The sequence below is a fragment of the Numida meleagris genome, chromosome Z, assembly GCF_002078875.1.
Source record: "Numida meleagris isolate 19003 breed g44 Domestic line chromosome Z, NumMel1.0, whole genome shotgun sequence".
Taxonomy (NCBI): Eukaryota; Metazoa; Chordata; class Aves; order Galliformes; family Numididae; genus Numida; species Numida meleagris.
This window is the reverse complement of record NC_034438.1, coordinates 45491541-45513006: the sequence shown is the minus strand read 5'-3', so window position 1 is coordinate 45513006 and position 21466 is coordinate 45491541. Positions and strand designations below refer to the sequence as shown.

Genomic DNA, 21466 nt, shown 5'->3' with positions numbered 1-21466 from the left:
CGTTCCAGCACCTCACCACTCTTCAGTAAAAAACTTCCCCCGACATGTAATCTGTATCTCTGCTCCTTTAGTACAGAATCACTCAGATTGGAAAAGACCTTAATACCATGGGCCTTCTGGGGTGCAAGTCCTTGTTAAGTGCTTATGTTTTTTGTCAGCTGGCACCCCTAAATCCTTCTCAGCAGTACTACTCTCAAGGACTTCTCCCAGTTTGTATACATATCTGAGAGTACCTCAACCCAAGTGCAAAACCTTGTGCTTTGCTTTATTTAACCTCTTGAGTTTCATAAGGGCCCACCTTTCAAGTTTATCTAAAGATCTCTCTGGATGGCATCCCTTCCTTCTATTGTATCAACCTCACCACTCAGCTCGGTATCATCAGCAAACTTGCTGAGGGTGCACTCAATCTCATCATCTGTCTCAGTGATCAAGATGTTAAGGAGTACAGGTTCCAAGACGGGACACTGCTTGTTACCAGCCTCCACCTGGACATACATAGAGCCATTGAAAACAACCCTCTGGCTGCAGCCTTTCGACCAGTTCCATATCTCTCTCTAATTTGGACATAAGGATGTGGTGGGGAACCATGTCAAAGGCCTTGCAAAAGTCCAAGTAGTTGACACCAGTTGCCTTCCCTTTGTCCACCAATGCCGTCACTCTGTCATAGAAGGCCACCAGATTGGTTAGGCATGACCTTCCCCTGGTGAAGCCACGCTGGCTGTCTCAGATCACCTGCTCATCCCTCATTGCCTTAACATGTCTTCCAGGAAGATCTGTTCCATGATCTTCCCAGGCACGGAGGTGAGGCTCACTGGCCTGTAGTTCCCTGGAGCCTCCTTCCTCCCTTTCTTGTAAATGGGAGTGATGTTTTCCTTTTTCCAGTCCCCAGGGACTTCACCTGACTGCCATGTCTTTTCAAATATGATGGAGAACAGCTCAGCAACTACATCAGCCAGATCCTTTAGGAACTTGGGGTACATGTCATCTGGTCCAGTGGACTCATGAATCAGTCAGACTTGTTCCACCCTTATTGTGGAGGTGAGTTTACTCCCCCAGTTTCCAACTAGAATTTCAGGTTTGGGGATGTGAGAATCGTGGCTGGCAGTGAAAATTGAGGCAAAGAACCTACTGAGTTCCTCATCCTTCTCCATATCTGTTGTAACCAGTTCTCCTTTCTCATTTAGCAGAGGAGGTACGCTCTCTTTGGCCTGTCTCTTCTGACCTATGTACCTGTAGAATCCATTCTTGTTGTTTTTAACATTCCTCACCAAGTTCAGTTCCATCTGTGCCATGGCTTTCCTAATCCCACCTCTGCAAGCCCAGACAGCATTCCTGTATTCTTCCCAGGAGACACATCCTTGCTTCTGCTGCTTGTACTTGCCCTTCTTGTGCCTCAATTTGCCCAGCAGGTCCTTGCCAAGTCATGGCAATTTCCTGCCTCCCCTGCCTGCTTTCTTATTCTGAGGGATGGAGAGCTATTGCACTCTCAGAAAGGCATCCTTAAAGAGTAGCCAGCTTTGTTCCACTCCTTTGTTTCTAAGGACTTCTTCCCAGGAGATCTTGTCCAACAATTCCTTAAACAGCCTGAAGTTTGCTCTTCTGAAGCTCAGGGTCCTGACTCCACCCTTTGCCAGGCCCATGTTTCTCAAGGTCATGAACTCAACCAGGGCATGGTCACTGCAGCCCAGGCTGCCTCCAATCTTAATATCTTTAACTATCTCCTCCACATTGGTGAGCACCAGATCCAGCAGAGCTTCACCTCTGGTTTGTTGGTCCAATAGCTGAACTAGAAAATTATAGTCAGTGGACTCCAGGAGTCTCCTGGATCGCTTACAGCTTGCTATGTTATCTTGCTGGCAGATACCTGAGTGGCTGAAATCTCCCATCAGGGAGTGAAACTTCTTGTAGCTGAAGCAGGAAGGCCTCATCAACAGAATCCTCTTGATCAGGTGGCCTGTAATAGTCACCGACCACCAGCTTACTTTCATTGGTCCCATCCATAATTTTAATCCACAGGCTCTCAACCTGTTCCTGACTGACTGCTTCTCAGTGGGAGCTCCTCACAGTCTCTCCACTCCTTAATGTGGAGGGCAACTCCCCTGCCCCTCCTGCACATTATCAAAGAAAAATCATAGATTTGGGTTGGAAGATCTCTAAGATTATCTACCTCCACTCCCCTCCCCCCCCGCTATAGGCAGAGACACTTCCCACTAACATAAATTTAATATGAAGTAGCATTAATTTTACCCCTGAAAAGCAGAGAGCCAAGACCTAGGATACTCTAATCAAGGCAGAGAGGCTGTGCAAGAGCAGAGAGATAGGCCTGGTGGTAACTGAGCCAGCAGGAGAAGGAGATTTTGCAAGAATGGAGGCAAAGACCCATACTGCTCAGAGCAAGGCTTGAAGATCCTGCAGATCAGGTCCATTATCTGACTGAACTCCTGAGGCTCTTAGAGGCTGGCCACCAAGCTGACCATTCTCAGTGCCAGCCTCTTTGCTCTGCCCACTCCCCAGTGCTCTGGGCAAGGCCAGTCATTAATGGAGATCTTTTTCTGGGAGAGTAGGGGAAACCTGATGGCCTTGCAGTTTGTCACCTGCATCACAGAATAGTTGAGGTGATGACACTCCCCAGTGTCTCTGTTGGTCCTCACTAAGTGCACAGTGGAGCTCACCCTCCTTTGCAGAGGGAGCACTTGGGCTTTCTCTTAGCCCGCTGCTGAATGCATTGAAAGCAGTTCCACTTCATAAAAGGCCTTTTGAGCATTTATGAAGATGGTGACTCTGCCACCCATCTGGGCAACTTCCCAGTGGAAGAGTGCTTCTTAATATTAAAAGGGAACCCCCTATGTTTCAATTTGGGCCTTGTCTCTTGTTTTGTTGCTGGGCACCACTAAGAAGAGCCTGGCTCTGTCCTCTGCGCATTCCCTTCAGGTATTTGTTATGAGATCCCCTTAAAAAACCTCCAGGCTCAGCAACCCCAGCTTTCTCCTCACAGGAGAGATGCTCAGGTTCCTTCTTCTTCTTTGTGACCCTTTGAATTTTTTCAGGGATGGGGATAGCAATGACAAATGAATTGCTAGTAATACTGTGGCTTTTTCTGCAACCAGCTTCAAACTGCTGTGAACCTTCTCATGCGCCTGGCTGCTGCTGTGTGCCCCATCTGCTGGTCAAGCCGTTGTTTTGTCAGCTTGTGGGGTGAAGTCCTAGTGTTCCTGGTGGGGTGGCCTCTTGGAGGTCAGCAAAGAGTTCTGGGGGGCTCAGGACCTCCTGTGTCTCCAAGACCCTCCATGTGTGCAGTCCTTGCCCTGGCCAGCAATGGAGAAATCTTCCACAATCTGCTCTGGTTCCTCTTGGGGGCACTTCTGGATCCCCAGGGACAGGAACAGGAATGCATGGGTTGCAGCTGGGATCCCCATGGAGGTCAGCAGTTGAGATGCTGGGGATCTTTTCTCTGTTGGATCCCTTGGAGCTGCTGGAGAGTTCTAGCTGTGGGCAGGAGTTCCCACTGGGGAGGCAACAGGGACTGGGGCTCCTGTGAGGCTGCTGTCCTGTCCTATGGCATCACAGGAGGCCTCCCTGTTGCACTGCTGCACAGCTGTGGCAAAGAGCTTTTGCACAAAGTCAGCTATTTGTCCTCTCAGACAGGTATGCATCAGCACAGTCAGAACTGTCTCATCCAGGCTACAGAAGCACAGTCTGGAGGTGATGAGGCACTGCTCTTCAGAGGCTGAACACACCTCAGCTCCCAGGATCTGCTCCAGCTCCTGGTGCTGGCTGAAGAGATATGCCCAAGTGTGGGGTTGGAGGCCACCCACAGAAGCCCTGGACCCACAGCCTGTGATCGAGAGGCTAAGTGTCCAGGAGCACTCCCTGACTGGTGGACTGATATCCCTTCAGATGTTTTGACAGTGAGCTCCCCAGTGTCTCTGTTGGTCCTCACTAAGTGCACAATGGAGCTCACCCTCCTTTGCAGAGGGAGCACTTGGGCTTTCTCTTAGCCCGCTGCTGAATGCATGGAAAGTAGAAATGATGAAGGCATGGTATCATGTAGCTGCTGTTGCCACAGGTGTCCAGACGTACAGGGCAGTGATTCTCTAGTACTGTGGCCATGATGTCCACCTGCAGTCGTTGGCTGGGGAAAGTGGTCAATGACCAGCCACTGCCTCTCACTAATGTTGCTGCAGCAGGTGTCACACTGGAAAAGGTGGAGAGGCCATGTCATTTCCTGACCTGGGGAGGGGTGGGAGTCCTTCAAGGAGGAAACCCTCCCAGCTACCCATGTTGAGTGCCACACATAGCTTCCCTCTGCTGCTGTGTGACTCCTGAGTGCCCCAGCTGCCAGGGCACAACACCCGCACCAAAGCAACCAATACTCCTGACTCCAGACCTTGCTCATCTGGACTGTGGGCAGGAGCTGGCTGGGTAGCAGTCTGCCTGGATATGAGCAGTGAGGGCCATGTGTCTTGGGAGCAGTGATGCAGTATGGCTGGAGCACCTGAGTGGGATGTGTTTGATGAGGACTGCATGGTGCCAGTGGGGAAGGGATTGTGGGGAGTGGGATGGGGTCTTCACAACAGTACCAAATGGGAGAAGCAGAGGAGGTGGCATCAGCTGCCACTGGAGAGGTTTAGGCTGGAGGAAAGGAAGAATGAAGAAGCAGCAGAGTGGGTTGTTCAGCAAGGTGGTGCTGTCCCTGAGTGTGGAGGTTTTCAAGACCTGTGTGGGCCAACCCAGAACACAAATCTCACAAGCCTAAGGGATGGATGCACAGTGAAGTCCAGGAAGATGAAGCATTGCCAGTGTGAAGGGTAACAGAGTTTTTCAAATGTGTAAGGTCTTCCAGAAGCTGCCATGTCAGAAACCTTACCAAGCTCAGATTTTCCCTATTCCCACTTTTTTTTTTCTTTTCTTGCAGGGCCAGGTGTGGCTCTGGCAATTGATGCATGTACCTTTATGTAGGATCCAGCAGCAGCTCTTGGTGCCAAAGCCAGCAGCTGCCTACCATCCTGCTCCTCACTTTGTGTGGCTGGCTTCCTTCCCCCTGCTTGATCACCGTGAGGCCTGGCCCTTTGCTCTCTCCATGCCTCAATTGTCAGAGCTGAGCCTCATGGGGCCTGACCTGTGGCTCTTGTGCCGATTCAGGTGCCTTGTGAATGCAGGATCCAGACCCCATGGCAGCCGAAGGTCAACACAGAGGCTTTGCATGAGTAGAGCATCCAGCTCCATGGGGTTCTTTCTCCTCAGGACACGGAGGTGCTGCAGGACCACACATTCCTTCTCCATGGCACAGGGGTCAGGCCCCATGGCTCACAGAAAAGGTGCCTTGCCAGGCCTTCATGCTCCAGCTGTGACAAGAGGTGCTGCCTGGGCAGTGGGCAAGGCACTATGGTGTTCTAGGGCACCTGAGTCAGGGCCTAGATGACCTGCAAGAGCACACATTCCCTTTCTGTGGCTTCTAGACCAAAGTGCAGGCCTTGCACTGTCTGAGGGACAGGTACTACAGCCCTTGAAGCAGAGGAAGGACGTTCCCATGGCCAGGCTGTGTGGCTCAAGTTGAAGGGAAGGAAGCCCTCCAAGGACAGGGCTGGCCCCATGGGGCTTGGGTCAGGGCTTAGCAGCACTTCAGGAGCGAAGGGCCAAGTGCCATGACGCTTGAGTCAAGGAAAGGAGGCTCTGCAAAGTCATCATGCGAGGAGTGATAGTGTTTGAAACAAAATTTCCCTTCAGGACCAAAGGTGCAGGCACAGTGGCACTCTGATCTGGGGAAAGAGGCTCTGTAAGAGCAGAGGACCAAGTCCCATAGCGCTTGAGTAATGGAAAGCTCCACTAAGGCCAGTCAGCTAGTCTCAGCAGTGTTCAAGTCAATGCACAGAAGCTTCGCAAGAGCATGAGGCCAGGTCTTATGGCTCCCAGCTCAGGGCAAATGGTCCTTCTAAGGCCATAATGTTTCAGTTTCAGCAAACAAAACTACTTTAGAGTGGGGGACGCTTCATGGTGCTCCAAGGCCCATTGGCTCTCCAGGACACCTTGGAGGTGCCATGAAAGAAGATTTCCAGACTTCTGCTGCTGCTGCTTCTTCAAAAAGGGTCTCACTAACATTAAAAACATTGTTTTCTTTTTCAGATGACTACCTTAGGCAACCTGACACCATCAAGCACTGTGTTTTTTTGTTGTGATATGCAAGAGAGATTCCGTCCTGCCATCAAATACTTTGGTGATATCATCAGTGTAGGTCAACGGCTGGTATGTTGGTTGTTTTTCATTGTAGTAAGTTTTGATCACATATTTAAATTGCTATGTATAGCTAGCTTACAGATTATTCAGTTTCAAATAATAACTGTTTCTTTGCTATTATCATTCTTTAACAATTTCTTTTTGTCCCTTTCCTCCCCATCTCCCTTACAGCTCCAAGGTGCGCGGCTCTTAGGAATTCCAGTCATTGTAACTGAACAGTATCCCAAAGGCCTTGGAAGCACTGTACAAGAAATTGATTTAACAGGAGCTAAACTTGTGCTTCCCAAAACAAAATTTTCAATGGTATTGCCAGAAGTTGAAGCAGCATTAGCAGAGATTCCTGGAGTCCGCAGTGTTGTCCTGTTTGGAGTAGAAGTATGTGCCTTGCCGTTCTTGTACTGTTCTGTGCCATATCTGTTGGCCTACAGTAGTCGTAGCATTGGTTTCTGTAATTAAAAAAAGTCCATTTATTTTGCTTAGACATTAGAACTCATATATGTTCTATGAAATAAATTGTCCTTGTGCTCTATGATATTATCTCATAAAATTTGAAAACAAATGTTTTGAAGCTGCAGGCTCCTGACCAAAACTTAGTTGGCATTTTAAAACCCACATTGAGTTCTCTAGTAATGTAATGCATTGAAAAATACTTATTTAACCCTAATTAATTATGTAATTTAATTTGGCACTGTACTATACAGGTAGTATAGTACATGATGTAATAATGATTTATTTGTGTCTTTTTTTTGGCCTTTGTTTTCTCTCCTATAGACTCATGTCTGCATCCAGCAAACAGCATTGGAATTAATTGGCAGAGGTCTTGAAGTTCATATTGTAGCTGATGCCACCTCATCAAGAAGTATGATGGACAGAATGTTTGCTCTTGAGGTAATGTTTCTTAATTAAGGATTTTTACCCCTTGGGCTTGTATGTTAATTTCCGTATTTGTTATATGCTAACAAGGAATTTCTCAGGACACTTACCTGTAGTTAGATGTAGACTCTTAAGAAGAGGAAGGATTTTTAAAAATTTTCCTCCCTAAATTTTGATGTAATACTTAGAACTCATTTTAGTGTATTGGGGTTAGAAAAGTGATTGTTTCATGCAGTCTTGGCTACTCTGTATAACCATTTGCATTTCTTGACATTTTATTAAGGAGTGTTATCTTTACAGATGAATAAAAGTACTACAGAGCTTTTGTTTTTGTTGTTCCAAACAGTATTTGTTCTGCTGTTGACAGTCCTTGAAATGCAGTGGAATATAATAAGTGTTTCTGTTCAAAACCCATTCTTGTCTGTCCCTCCCTCTGTTCTTCTTCATCAGTGCAAATTAAAGCTTAATCTCAAGACTGTGATTATAGTAAAGACTTTCTTTTCCCCTTCATGGGGCTTAGTGAAAGATTTAGTAGTTTAGCATACATGTTGAGAAAGTGGAGATAAATGTAACAAGATAGTTTAAAGGCAGGTACAACTATGTTGTAGTAAATTTGTGCAAATGGTACTTCTATGGTGTGCTCTAACTTCCCTACAGGCATCATTGCTGAAGGTCAAAAACTCATATGTATGTTCAGCATTGCAGGTTTTGCCCTAGGCCCTAGTGTTTATTAGGAAATTGAAGCTAGCAATAACTACTATTTTATACTTGTTTTCATAGAGCTGAAGAAGAGTTGTAATTTCTCCTGTTTCTCATGAACAGGAGAATTAGGGGCTAGAGGGGAACCAGCAGCCTATAACATCTCATGAATTCCATGACTTGAATTAAGTGGAACCTTAAATGTCATCTGTCAAATACTTCATAATGACGTACAGAGTGTAAGAGTGACTGAAATCATGGAGTTCCTAAGTGAATTTGGTATTGTGATGGTACCAGTAGTGGATGAAACAAACAAAACTGACATTGGAATCTGTTTGCATGCTGTTTGTATGTCTTTGTACATTTGATTAGCACTTACACTGTGTCTGCAAGCATAGAAATTAGTTCAGTGCAACCAAGATTGAATTACTGAGTAGTTAGCTTTGCTTTTCTTTCCAGTGAAAAAGGCATTGATTTGCTCAAAAGCAAGACTGCAAAACTTGCAAAAACTGTAATTCAAGAAAATGAATTTTAGGTAGATTTTTAGTATGTTTGTTCAAAATTTTCTCACAGAGAAAAATGTTTTGCTGTGGACCATGAAGCAGTCAGAACAACAGTATGATCTGGAGAATCCTTCTCTGTGTCTGTCCCTGCCAACTCTGTCTTCTCTTTGTACTGTAGAACTAGGGGCTGTGGGCTAGAATGGACAAAATCTGGACACACTGAGGAGCAGGGGACCAAGAGAAAGGGACACAGACAGGGGGAATGTCAGTGATCCTGACTGATCATGGCTTTGTGCTTCTTCAGAAAGTTGGTAAAATACCAAAGCATTGAATAATCCTGCTTTAGTCTTAATGTACAGCTGACAGTTGCTAGTCACAGTCTTTTAATTAGTGAGTCTTGTGTTGTCTTTTCATGAGAACTTGCTAAAATAATTCATCCCAGCTGGTCAAGGTTGTGGCTGTTCATGATCTCTGCCCTGTCTGCTGCTAAAGCCTTGTGTCACCAGTTGGTTTTGGATTAAGCCAGCTGAGTCTGTTCCTGCTGAATTTATTCTTCCTCATCTGTTCTAATTTATTCTTGTGGTGTAGATCAATGTATGCTTGTTTCTTTTTTTCTGGAAGGCAATGATCTAAGACAGCATTTTCTTTCCATGAAGATCAGCCACACTTTAGTGGTCCGCTAAACTAGTAATTTTTCTCACCAATTACTTCATATTGTAAACAACTAAACAGCGATGGTCTGTGTCTTCTCTAGAAAGTTTGGAGCACCTCTTTCATAATCACAGTAGAAACCAGGCTGAAGACATTTTCTGCCTTTTACTCTCCCTTGGTTAATTCAGGACCTTGTAGGTGCATTGGATTTGATGGAGCATACAGCTGGGCACAGTATGTTTGAGGGAAAGATGGATCCAGTAAGAGTTTTACTGCTAAAGCATATGTTCTATTGCTGGGAGACTTAAGGCGGGTGGGTAGGTGGGCAGCCTTTACTTAAGGATAACTCTGCTATATAGGCAACCAGCACAGTCTTAGAAGTGTAAAAACTTTGCAGTATGTCACATGGCTTGGACTGCACAAAGAATTGCCCTGTTTAGCACACATAAAAGATCTAGTAGACCTTTTTCAGTTTTGCTTTTTATGCAGCTATGCTGTTTATTCTGTAGTCTTTCAGAATTAACTTGGGAGTTACTAAGCTGTAATAAGATGTCAGTTAAAACCAACTACTATTGTACTCATATGATATGTATGTTCTGTTGAAAAGCTTTTCTGTCTGTCTCCAGGGATCATTAGTATGAGTGTGCTGTGTAGCCCAAAGACCAAAATACTAGCATATAACAAGCCCTGAAAGAAAAATTGTTACAATTATGTTTCTTGCTTAATTCTTTTTGCTTGGATTTAGGTATGTTCTTTTCCCCTAAGTCTTCCAAGTCTATATGAGAGTTAAGGAAGCTATCTGCTCAAGTACACAAGCGGAAGGGGGAGTTAATAGAAGGAGTTGGTCTTCTACATTTTAAATCTTGGGAAAAATATCCAGTCCAACTTGGAAGCCTTATCTGTAACCCAGTACAGCATTTTTCCCAAGTCTAACAACAGTCACTTTCCATTCCAATGTTATAAATGGCATTGTTAGGAAGTACTGGAATTCAGCAAGTTATACCTTTGTTAATAGTAGATAGTTTTAAAAAAAACATCCATCTCTTTCACGCAGTATATACTTGTTCACACTTCCAAGATCTTAAATTTTTTTTCCTCTGTTCTTTTCTGTTTCAGCGTCTTGCTCGTACTGGAATCATAGTTACTACTAGTGAAGCTATTTTGCTGCAGCTGGTAGCTGATAAAGAGCACCCAAAATTCAAAGAAATCCAAAATCTCATTAAGGCAAGTGCCCCTGAGTCAGGCCTCCTTTCCAAAGTTTAAAGAGCATGTGGAGGAAGTAAATGTCATTGTTGTCTTTAAGGATTGTGGAAAGCTCAAGCACACATTTACACCTTCTTTCACACTACGTTTGGCAGAAGTGTAAAATTAAAAATTGAAATACTTGTGCTTGCCTTATCAAAAATTGTCTGGTTATATTTCTGGGTGCCAGTATGTTCTGTTTAGTCACAGCTGTCAGAGGCTTAGGGTACCATAGGACCCTTTTGTTGTCAGATATCAATACTTATTTAAAAAAAAGAAAAATTAAGAGAGGTGCCTGTTGTCTTATATACTGATTGTAACAGCTCAAAAAAAAAAGTGCATATTTCTGTGAAACTTCTAGTTTGTGCATTTTGTAGAAATATTCTGTGATACTGTTTTACTTTTGTATTAATAGAAGATAAATACATGTTGGATAAATGTGATGTTATATGCTTTAATGTTCTATGTAAATGAAATATTTTAATAGGACATAAGTTAGAAAGGACTAAGATGCCCAGAATACATGTACACATTTGTTTGTTAGGATAAAATTTAAATGCTTTACTTAGTAAACAAGATGCTTAGATCAAGCAACTTCTGATATTTGATTGCTTTAGGTTGCTGAAGCTTGCATAATAATTTGTGATTGCTCTGCAATTGAATGCCCAGCCCTGTACTTCATTTACATATATAGAAGTCTGCCATTTAATGAGATCTTTACAAACAACTGACATAAAATCATTCAGAACTAGCAGATTATCAAAAATTTAAGTATTTTGGCAGCGCTAAGGATTTAAAGCAAAAGCTTTTCAATGTTGAGTGTTGAATCTACTATTATATATAGAGGGTTTTTTTGTTTTTGTTTTTTGTTTTACCCAGTTTTGGTTAGATTTAATAATTCCATCTGATCCATTTGACAAAGCAAGCTTTGAAACAAACCTCAGCTTCTCTAAGTTTGTGCTTATTTTTGTAGACTGCAGTTGGGTGGAGATTTAACGGAATTTGGTCTGAAAGCATACTTCAGCGAAATAGTGTCTGTAACTTATTGATATAAAATACATTTTCTATCTCAAACCATTTAACACTTGATTGCTCCTAAAGGCACTTCTTTCCTGCTCCAATGGTTTAAACAATGTTATAAAAAGTTTACATTGTGACTGAGACATTTATTTTTTTTAAAGAAAAAGGGGATGTCATACTGAGCACTGATCTTTTTGGTAGAAAACTAATTACCGTACATTTATGGCTTTAGATTGCATATTTTCCCCACAAGATGGCTCTAAAAGAATTGTTTGAGAGTTATAACCTTTATATGTTCAAAACAAATAAAATATTTGTTGTCTCTTTTATGCTTGTGATATTTACTGAAGAGCAAATCCCAAAAGCTTTGTTTGCCGTAGACCTTGTTCTATTTTGTGCAGCTGTGGAATCTCTATAGATGCCATGGGAATTTTGTGTAAAGATCAAGGATTGATAATGTCTAATAATTCTTGCCTTCTGTGTCTTGTTACACTGTTATTTAGTGCTCCAAAACTTGAGGAATGAATGTTATGCTTCAAGTTGGAGGCAGGGAGGGGAGTTAAGATGAAGAACCATTGTCCTACATCACTGACCTACTTTTTACTTTCTTTTCTGGTATATTAATCATCTTGCCTAGCAGGGTGAAGTCCACTTATATAAATCAGCAGCTGTGCACAAAAATACTATACATTTCTTATGGATATGATTTTATTGCTTTGATACACTTATGTGGTGATCATACCTAGAGTAACTAACGTAAGTAAAAATGACCATTTTTAGAACAATATAGATTTCCTCAATGCCAGATTTATATTTCTTTTGAAGAAGTAATAGCATTTGTTTCTAAAAAAACTACCATTTTTATGCAAACATAAATTGGAGGCCAGATGTCCATTCATTAGATGGTTACATTAATCAACACCACATGCATCATTCAAATGAGATTTTAAGATCATCTATTTAAAAAGATCAGAAAAAGTGTTGCCATGTTTCTTTTTTGTACAGTATGTTTATTCAACAGAGAGAATTTCCTTCTTCATGCTTTATTCAGCTCTATTTCCTGTTCTCTGACAAGTAGGAGTTTCCATGGATTAAAACATCAAAACTGAGTTGTGTAAGAAGAGGTCTGTGGGCCTGTCTTTAACAGAGCTTCTGATACACATCATCTTTGAAGATGGAACAGTGAGCTTTTGCTGTGAATCCTGGATGTGAATGGCATTTGATTTGTGTTGGCATGGAAACCTTGAAAATGAATGTTCAGCTGATTTTATTTTCTACTCTTCTCAGCACAACACTTTCATGATTTCTTCCCTTGATATGAAAGGATGAGTTGATTTGTTCATCGTAATAAAATCTTCGAACAAGCTGTATACTGTTCACAAAATGGTGGTTGCATTACCTAGTGTAAGTACTGTTTTGTCCAGCAAGGATGAAATAAATTTATAAAGTAACCACAAAGAGAATTGCTTAGGAAGTACACTGATGTGGTTTTGAAGAAGCCTAATTCCTCATTGCCTAAGTGCCCAGCTGTCCTTTATTTGAAGCCTTCACTGCCACTACAGCTAAGCAATAGACAGGTTTCCTGCTGTAGTTGGCTTCACCAACTCTACTCTCATGGAAAAAAGAATATAATCTTCAATGCAGAAGACTGGTTTATTTTCCTCAGGAAGAGGTCTGCATGTGTGCAAAGCTGCTATGTTGTTAGCCTTACATGAATAAGTGGTGTATAAATTTTATATGGAATGTAATTATCTGAGTATGTGGGATAATTTTTCTCTGCTAAACCCTTATCATAGAATCACTTGAGTTGAAAGGGACCCCTAAAGGTCACCTTGTCCAACTCCCCTGCAATGAACAGGGAAACCTACAGCTAGATCAGGGTGCTCAGAGCCTGGTCCAGCCTGACCCTGAATATCTCCAGGGATGGGGCATCCACCACATCTCTGGGCAACCTGTTCCAGTGCTTCATACAAAGATGAGTGGTGAGTTTTTAAATTCTTTATGGGGCAATTTGTTTTTGAGTACATAATACAATGCTGTCTGCTCATAGATTGTGGTCCTTTTTTTTTTTTTTTTTTTTTTTTTTTTTTTTTTTTATGATTTTTGTTACTACGATCATCACAAATGTCTGGAGAAGTGATGCAATGAAACTGCTCTACCATCATTTCTGCACTTTCCTGAGAGTACCTCTCAGGTAAATGTGCACTTCTGTAAGTCATGCTGCTTTTTAATTATATTTTCTATTAGACATTAAGGTTCCTCTTCCCACCACAGTATTTACCACATTAACTAAACAATGACATTAATCTTTCAGCAGGCAAGAATCAAGACCATTCTTTCCTTTTTGGAAAGAACCACTTTTTTTAGAAACCTCATAGATTTTTTTTTCCCAAGACTTTTATCCAACCAGTGAAACTCCTACTGCAACAGTTTTGTTTGCTTATGTAGGATATGAATGTTTAATGCTTTGTTGCATTAAAAGCTTTATGTGAGTTAAGTGTGAAGTAATAACTGGAGTTGTAGAGCCCTGAAGAAAGGCAAATCCAAGTAGGGGAGATAAAAAATTTTACTTGGATAAGTGGTGATGCTGACTAGTACTCTTATGTAATTCACTTATGAATATCATTCTTTAGGGTATCTTCTACCATATTAATTAAATACTATGACAATAACGGCAAATGTCAGTGATTTGTAGAATCTGTTTTTTCCCTCTGGATAAACTTGAGATAAACTATAATAAATGGGCATAAAAGATGTCTTTCAGATAGGTTTAGAACATCTGTTTTGCAAAATGGCTATAGCAGGAAATCCTTAAAGAAAAGTTGGTTTCTTTTAATAATCTGTAATGGAGAATTGTCACGAAGTGACTTTAGATCTTGAGATTACATCTCAAGAGCTGCTTCTCATATAACAGATGTAACAGCTGACAATATACTGGTGCTTCTCTTAGGACAGAACTGTATATAAACATCTACTAAAGGTAGACTTTTTATTATTACCTGAATTATGCAATTTAGGGTTTTTTTTGTTGTTTTTTGGGTTTTTTTTTTGGTAAGAGAGAAATGTATATTTGCAAAGAACTGCTGTGAATAGGTGTGATTTAGTAAGTTTTAGCATGCTTAGGTCACCTTAATAGACTTGCTGAAGACCGCGAGTTGTCACTGCCAATGACAGCATTAGGCTTTGCTTTTAATGAAACCTTACCAAATTAAGGGGGCACTTAGTAGAATCATAGAATCGTAGAATTGCTCAGGTTGGAAAGGACCTTCAAGATCATCAAGTCCAACCACAACCTAACCATACTGCTTTAACAACCCACCGCTAAATAATGTCCCTGAGCACCACATCCAAACGGTTTTTAAACACATTCAGGGATGGTGACTCAACCACCTCCCTGCAGAGCCTCTTCCAGTGCTTAACAACCCTTTCCGTAAAGAAATTTTTCCTGATATCCAACCTAAACTTCCCCTGGCTCAACTTGAGGCCATTTCCCCTTGTCCTGTCACCTGTCACCAGTGAGAAGAGACCAACCCCTCTTCCGCTGCAATCACCTTTCAGGTATTTGAAGAGAGCAATAAGGTCTCCCCTCAGCCTCCTCTTCCCCAGACTAAACAGCCCCAGTTCCTTCAGTTGCTCCTCATAGGGCATACTCTCCAAGCCCTTCATAAGCCTTGTTGCCCTTCTTTGGACCTGCTCCAGCACCTCCATGTCCTTTCTGTACTGAGGCGTCCAAAACTGAACCCAGTACTCGAGGTGGGGCCTCACCAATGCCGAGTAAAGGGCAGGATGACTTCCCTAGTCCTACTTACCACCCCATTTCTGATCCAAGCCAGGATGCCATTGGCCTTCTTGGCCACCTGGGCACACTGCTGGCTCATATTCATCCGACTGTCCATCAGCACACCAAGGTCCCTTTCCCTCAGGCAGCTTTCCAGCCACTCCTCCCCAAGCCTGTATGTTTGCCTGGAGTTGTTGTGACCAAAGTGCAGGACCTGGCACTTGGCCCTGTTGAAACTCGTATGATTTACCTTGGCCATCGATGCAGTCTATCCAGGTCCCTCTGTAGTGCCTTTCCACCCTCTGGCAGATCAACACACCCTCCCACCTTGGTGTCGTCTGCAAACTTACTAAGGGTGCACTCAATCCCCTCATCAAGGTCACTGACAAAGATGTTGAATAGAAGAGGCCCCAGCACTGAGCCCTGCGGGACACCACTCATGACTGGCCGCTAACTGGATTTAACTCCATTGACCACAACTCTCTGGGGCTGGCCATCCAGCCAGTGTTTCACCCAGCGGAGCATATGCCCATCCAAACCATGGGCAGCCAGCTTCTCCACAAGGATGCCAGGGGGACAGTGTCAAAGGCCTTAGTGAAGTCCAGGTAGACTACATCAACAGCCTTACCTTCATCCACTAAGCGGGTCACCTTGTCATTGAACGAAATCAGGTTTGTCAAACAGGATCTACCATTCATAAACCCATGCTGACTGGGCCTGATCCCCTGGTTGACCTTTAACTGATCCACAATGTATCCTGAGATTATCCATTCCATAACCTTCCCTGGCACTGAGGTGAGACTGATAGGTCTATAGCTATCAGGATCATCTCTCCAGCCCTTTTTGAAGATGGGAGTCACATTTGCTAGTCGCCTGTCAACCAGGACATTCCCTGTTAGCCAGGATTGATGAAAGATGATGGAGAGTGGCCTGGCAACCACATCCGCCAAATCCCTCAGCACTCTGGGATGCAATCCATCTGGCCCCATGGACTTGTGAGTGTCCAGCTTTCAGAGCAGGACCAAAACCATATCATCGTGGATTGTGAATGGCCTATTCTGTTCCCCATCCCCATCTGCCAGCTCAAGCGGCTGTGTGCCCAGGGCACAACTAGTCTTACTGTTAAAGACTGAAGCGAAGAAGGCATTAAGTACCTCAGCCTTATCCTGATCCTTGGTCACTGTATTCCCTTCAGCATCCAACAAGTGATGGAGATTCTCCCTAGGCTTCCTTTTACTGTTGATGTATTTATAGAAATATTTATTGTTGTTCTTCACCTTAGTGGCCAAGTTCAGTTCTAGCTGGGCTTTGGCTTTTCTAATTTTCTCCCTGCACAGCTTCACTATGTACTTGTAATCCTTATAAGTCGCTTGCCCCCTCTTCCAAAGACCATAAACTTTCCTTTTGTTCCTGAGTTCCAGTTTAAGGTCTCTGTTCAGCCAGACCAGTCTTCTACCCTGATGGCTTGTCTTCCATGACTTGGGGATGGTCAGCTCCTGCACCATTAAAATAACTTCCTTTAAGTATTCCCAGCCGTCCTGGGCTCCCATGCCCTCCAGAACTACCTCCCAAGGGACTCTCTCAACCCCACTCCGAAAGAAGCCAAAGTCTGCCCTTTGGAAGTCCAAGGCTGCAGTTTTGCTGACTCTCCTCTGAGGTTCAGCAAGGATTGAGAAGTCTATTATTTCATGATTACTTTGCCCCAGACAGCCTCCAACCTTTACATCCCCCTTCTCTGTTAACAAACAGCAGGTCCAGGATTTTTCTTCCCCTTGTTGGCTCCTTCACCAGCTGTGTCAGGAAGTTGTCTCCCACACACTCTAGGAACCTCCGGGACTGTTCCCTTTCTGCTGTGTTATAATTCCAGCAGATGTCTGGGAAGTTGAAGTCCCCCAGGAGAACAAGGGGTAGAGACCTCGAGACCTCACCCAACTTCCTGTGAAGTATCTTATCCACCACTTCATCCTGGTTGGGTGGCCTGTAGCAGACTCCCAAGATTATGTCAGTCTTATTGGCCTTCACTTTTATCCTAACCCATAAGCTCTCGACCCTATCATCACCGTCATTAATTTCCATACATTCATATTCTTTCTTAACATAGAGGGCTACACCACCACCTTTCCTGTCTTGCCTATCTCTTGAAAAGTCGGTAGCCATCAATCATAGTATTCCAGCTGTGTGTGTCATTCCACCGTGTTTCTGTGATGGCGACTATATCCTAGTTTTCCGACTGCACAATGGCCTCTAACTCCTCCTGTTTGTTACCCATGCTGCATGCATTGGTGTACAGGCACCTGAGCTGGGCCACCTTATGAGTGGGAGAAGCCCTAGTACCCTCTTGACCATGCTCACGTGTTTCCATAGCCACCAACCTCACACCAACCCTTGTGTTCTTCCTACAAAATGGTGTTTCATCCTACTTCACCAGGACATAAGGCTGTGGGATTTTACTAGCACAAGCCCCTCCCACAAGCACTGGCTCATTACATACAGGGTCCTTACTAGTGAACCTGGTTTCACCCCTCCCCCCCCCCCATACCTAATTTAAAGCCCTATGAATGAACCTTCCCAATTCCCATTGTAAAACCCCTTTCCACTGATGCGATAAGCTATTCCTATCTGTTGCCAGAAGGCCCAGTCTCGTGTAAATCGAGCCGAGGTCAAAAAACCCAAACCCCTGCTGGGCACACCAGGCTTGGAGCCAGATATTAATCTGTTGACCCATCATGTTTAGTCCCTCATTATTCCCTATAATTGGAGGGATAGAGGAGAACACAACTTGTGCTCCCGAACCCTTGACCAGACGCCCTAAGGCTCTGAAGTCCTTTTTCATAGTTCTAAGGGAAGTTCTTCCTATTTCATCACTGCCTACCTGAAACAATAACAGAAGATAATAACCTGAGAGTTGTACTAGGGAAGGAAGTTTCTTACCTGGGCTCCTGGGAGGCAGCAGACCTCCCTGTGTAGAGGGTCGGGTCTAGACAGTGGATAGATAGTGATAGTGGAATGGCAAAATGTGAAAAAGGTGCTTTTTTTTCCTATTTAGCAATGATTATTTTTTTCATGGCGTCTCGCTCCAGTTTACATATATACATTAATATATGCGTACCTGACAGCGAGATTAAGGCAGAACAGGTCAAATGTTAGCCTGACCAGTTTATTACGAATCCTAGTCACTTAGAGAGATGGAGAAAGGAAGGCGAATGATAGAAAAGGCAGGAAATAAAAGCAAGGAGTCTTTGCAGAAAGCAAGAGAGAGATAGTCACCACCAGAATTACAGCGTTGCTCGTGGTTCAAATGTTGATCTTCATTAGTGATGGGTCACCAGAGGTTGTGTTGTTCAGCTGACGATGATTACTACCAACAACAGTACAAACTTATTTATAAGTCCAAAGTGGTAGAGTCAGCTGTCTTTGGAGTGGCAGCTTCTGGCTTTAGGATATCAACAGAAATTCCTTTGTTCCCTTCTTCTGGGCCTTGCCATCAGATAAGAGGGAGCAGGAAGGTGCTCACTTGCATCCTGGTTTTACAGGATACGATGGTGTCATTCCCCAGTTTCCCATACCAAGCAGGAGTTATGTGGTCATAGGCCAGATCTTCCACCAGTAAACACTCCTGAGCACTCTCTTCCGAAAGCAAACAGCATGGAAGAAAATGCTTTCAAATGTCCACAGAGTGATGTTGATTGCCACATGGCAACACCCACCACTCACCTCCTCGATAAGTCAGTTAGAGTTTTACCACAAAAAATACTTCAGAATGCAAGCTTTGAGCCAAGAGAAAAAAGAAGCGTTCAGACACATGCCAATGTTGAGAATCTGCATCCGTTAATAACATGGAAATATATCTGAAGTTTTCAAAAACAGAAGTTCACTGTATCGTATTTTCTTTACCTTATAACTGTTCAAAAAGAAGACTCTCTAGCTTTCTTTTGCTGAGAATCAGCAAGATAAAATTTTCTGACTAGGACTAGACTGTCAAAATCAAAAAGAAAGAACAAGTGTTGGAGCAAAGACAGAAGACCACTGCATACTCAGCATTAACATCTGTCAGGCAAGTGTAAAATGTTACTTGTATTGTGGATTCAGGAGCAGGGATATACACAAATGAGACTTAGAGAAAATATAGCTAATCAAAATAGGAATTATTTTGCCTATTTAGGACATGGATTTTTACAACTAGAAGATATTTGTACATCTAGAACGAAGTGAGTTAGAGCTAACTTGGTGTCCACACATCTTGCACACTATGGAGGGGTCTGGATTGTTAGGCTGGCCAAAATCCATTAGAGAAGGAGTGTCACCATGCTGCCTCAGGGAGGGAGACTGTTAATCCTACTGAGATTATTTAGACAATTTATTGCAAATGATTTTTAGAATCAGATTCACAAACATTATCATAAATCCTCAGCTTAGTTGCACTATCGAAGCTGAACTTTTAAAAAATAGTTCAGGCACCTAGAAAGGCAGACAACTGGCTTCTAGATTGTTTTCACAGTTTTTAGGAGCTTAATAAAATTAACTGTAATTATACAATAATTGTGAAATTCCAGTATGTACTTGATTGTGTTATTAATGCCCAAGTAAAGCACATTAGACGTTCTGGTCTCTAGATTTTGACCCAACCTCTTAAGATATCACTGGGTATCTTGCTGATGTCAATGAGGTTTATATCAAGGTGTTACAGACAGGGAAGACAAACCAGATTTCCTTCCAGGTCATGATGGAGGAACACATTGCTGATTGGAAGTATCAGGGCATAAACTGTCTAAATGTTCACGAGTATGTTTAGCCAACTTATCATATCAGCATTTCCAAATTATGTTTCCGGCTAAACTAAAAAAAAAATAAATAATTCAGTCCTTTCAGACATTTTGTGTGAGGTAGGGCAGGGAGGGAAGTTATTGGGGAACTTGTTATCTGCTGCCAGCTTTTAAGCAACTTTAACTCATACTAGGAAAAAAGATAACCTAAAACTGGGTGTACGTACAAAGTATGTGCACAGTTCTATTACTGGTTAGTAGTGATTTTTAGGGTACTAAAAACAATTGATTACAATTGTACAATTGATAACAATTAGTAGTTTCACTAAAATTACTTGAAGTCACTAGAAATTACATATCACAGGAGATGTGCTGCTCCATCTAATAAAATACTGCTAACTAGATGGACTAGGTTATCATGTTATAGTGTAAACATTTCTTACACCGAAAAGAACATATGGTTTTAAAGATTTTGACTCTTATGTCTGCAATTTCTAGTTCCAGGATTAACGTACTGAAATTTCCAAGGTATATAAATAGTTGTATGGGCAAAACCTTACACCAGTGAGGGACATTCACTTTGAACTCATTGTGCCAAGCTGTCAGTCCCTGTTCTGATTGAAAGCAACCAATGTATGGAATGTTGGCTTAGCTGAGTGGAACTGAAGCTCAGTATGTGGTTATGTGCTTTGCTGGGGCCAATATGGTTGGTTCTGATGGTGCTTCTAAATCCTCATTGGCTTGGTTCCTCTGCCAAATCGTGACATCTGGCCAAGCCTCAAGGTAAGATGCTCTGTCCAGAGAGCCCATTAATGCTGGTCCTATGGCTAACGTCTTAGTTATTGGCTGTTTTTTTCAAATGGAGAAGATGATGCCTAACTGGCCAAATACACAGTGAGAACATAATTTTCAAATGGTTGGCTTATTTAAACTAGTGGAATGTTGCTTTATATGAGCACCAGGAGATAAACACTAGGGAAGAAAAAACCCCAAACTATTAGAGCTTAAGAGAGCTGTAATCACAATAGAAAAGTAGATCAGCCAGGATTGGCTTCAGGCTTAAAATGAAAGACAATTGGAAATTATCAGAGGAATGTGTTTCTGAAGTACTTTTGCAGCAAGAACAGTGACAGAAAACCCAGATAGTTTAACATGGAATCTGCATGTGTAACCTGTACAACAATTCCTGTTAATAAACAGGAGTATAAGATATAGTAGTTTCCACAGTAGGGAGTTGGTAAAAATGTCAGTGGTGAGCTGAACTCTAATCATTAGCCACTTCATGTAAACAAGTACTGTGTGTATGCACAGAACAGCTGAGTCTGGTGGCCCTCCTCAAAGCTGCACTGAAATAACTGGTGTGTCAAGATCACAGAGCTAAGCCCACATTGCTTCAAACAAAGCTGCCAACAAACTAAGTTTTCTTTGAGAAAAAAATCAGTCTGGGAGCTGAATCCACGTCCCCCAGTAGGCTCAAGGTTTATAAATAAGTATTAAAGTTATAAATGAACATTTGTTTTTGTACGTATAGCTAATTGATTGACCAGTTTGCATAGAAATAATTCTAATATCACTTCTTAAAAATTTAGGTTACAGAAAAATACATGATGCCAGCTCCAAGAGTGCAGGCAAGGCACCGCTGCTGCTCCCAATCTCTAGCCCCAGCCAGTGGTGAGGATGCAGGTGTGCTCCCAGTTATGCAG

The 21466-nt window shown here is 42.8% G+C and overlaps 1 protein-coding gene across 2 annotated transcripts in view; it reads left to right on the top strand.

Moving 5' to 3' along the window:
• ISOC1 (isochorismatase domain containing 1) overlaps nucleotides 1-21466 on the top strand; it is a 39928-nt gene that overhangs the window by 8017 nt on the left and 10445 nt on the right. The window contains exons 2-5 of one of the 2 annotated variants that reach the window (XM_021380763.1): nucleotides 6124-6243; nucleotides 6406-6609; nucleotides 7006-7122; nucleotides 10077-12601. In XM_021380763.1, the coding sequence (XP_021236438.1) occupies nucleotides 6124-6243; nucleotides 6406-6609; nucleotides 7006-7122; nucleotides 10077-10223 (588 nt within the window). In that variant the 3' untranslated portion in view covers nucleotides 10224-12601. Of the gene's footprint in view, nucleotides 1-6123; nucleotides 6244-6405; nucleotides 6610-7005; nucleotides 7123-10076; nucleotides 12602-21466 lie in introns of those variants that run through there. The other variant, XM_021380764.1, reaches the window with a different exon arrangement.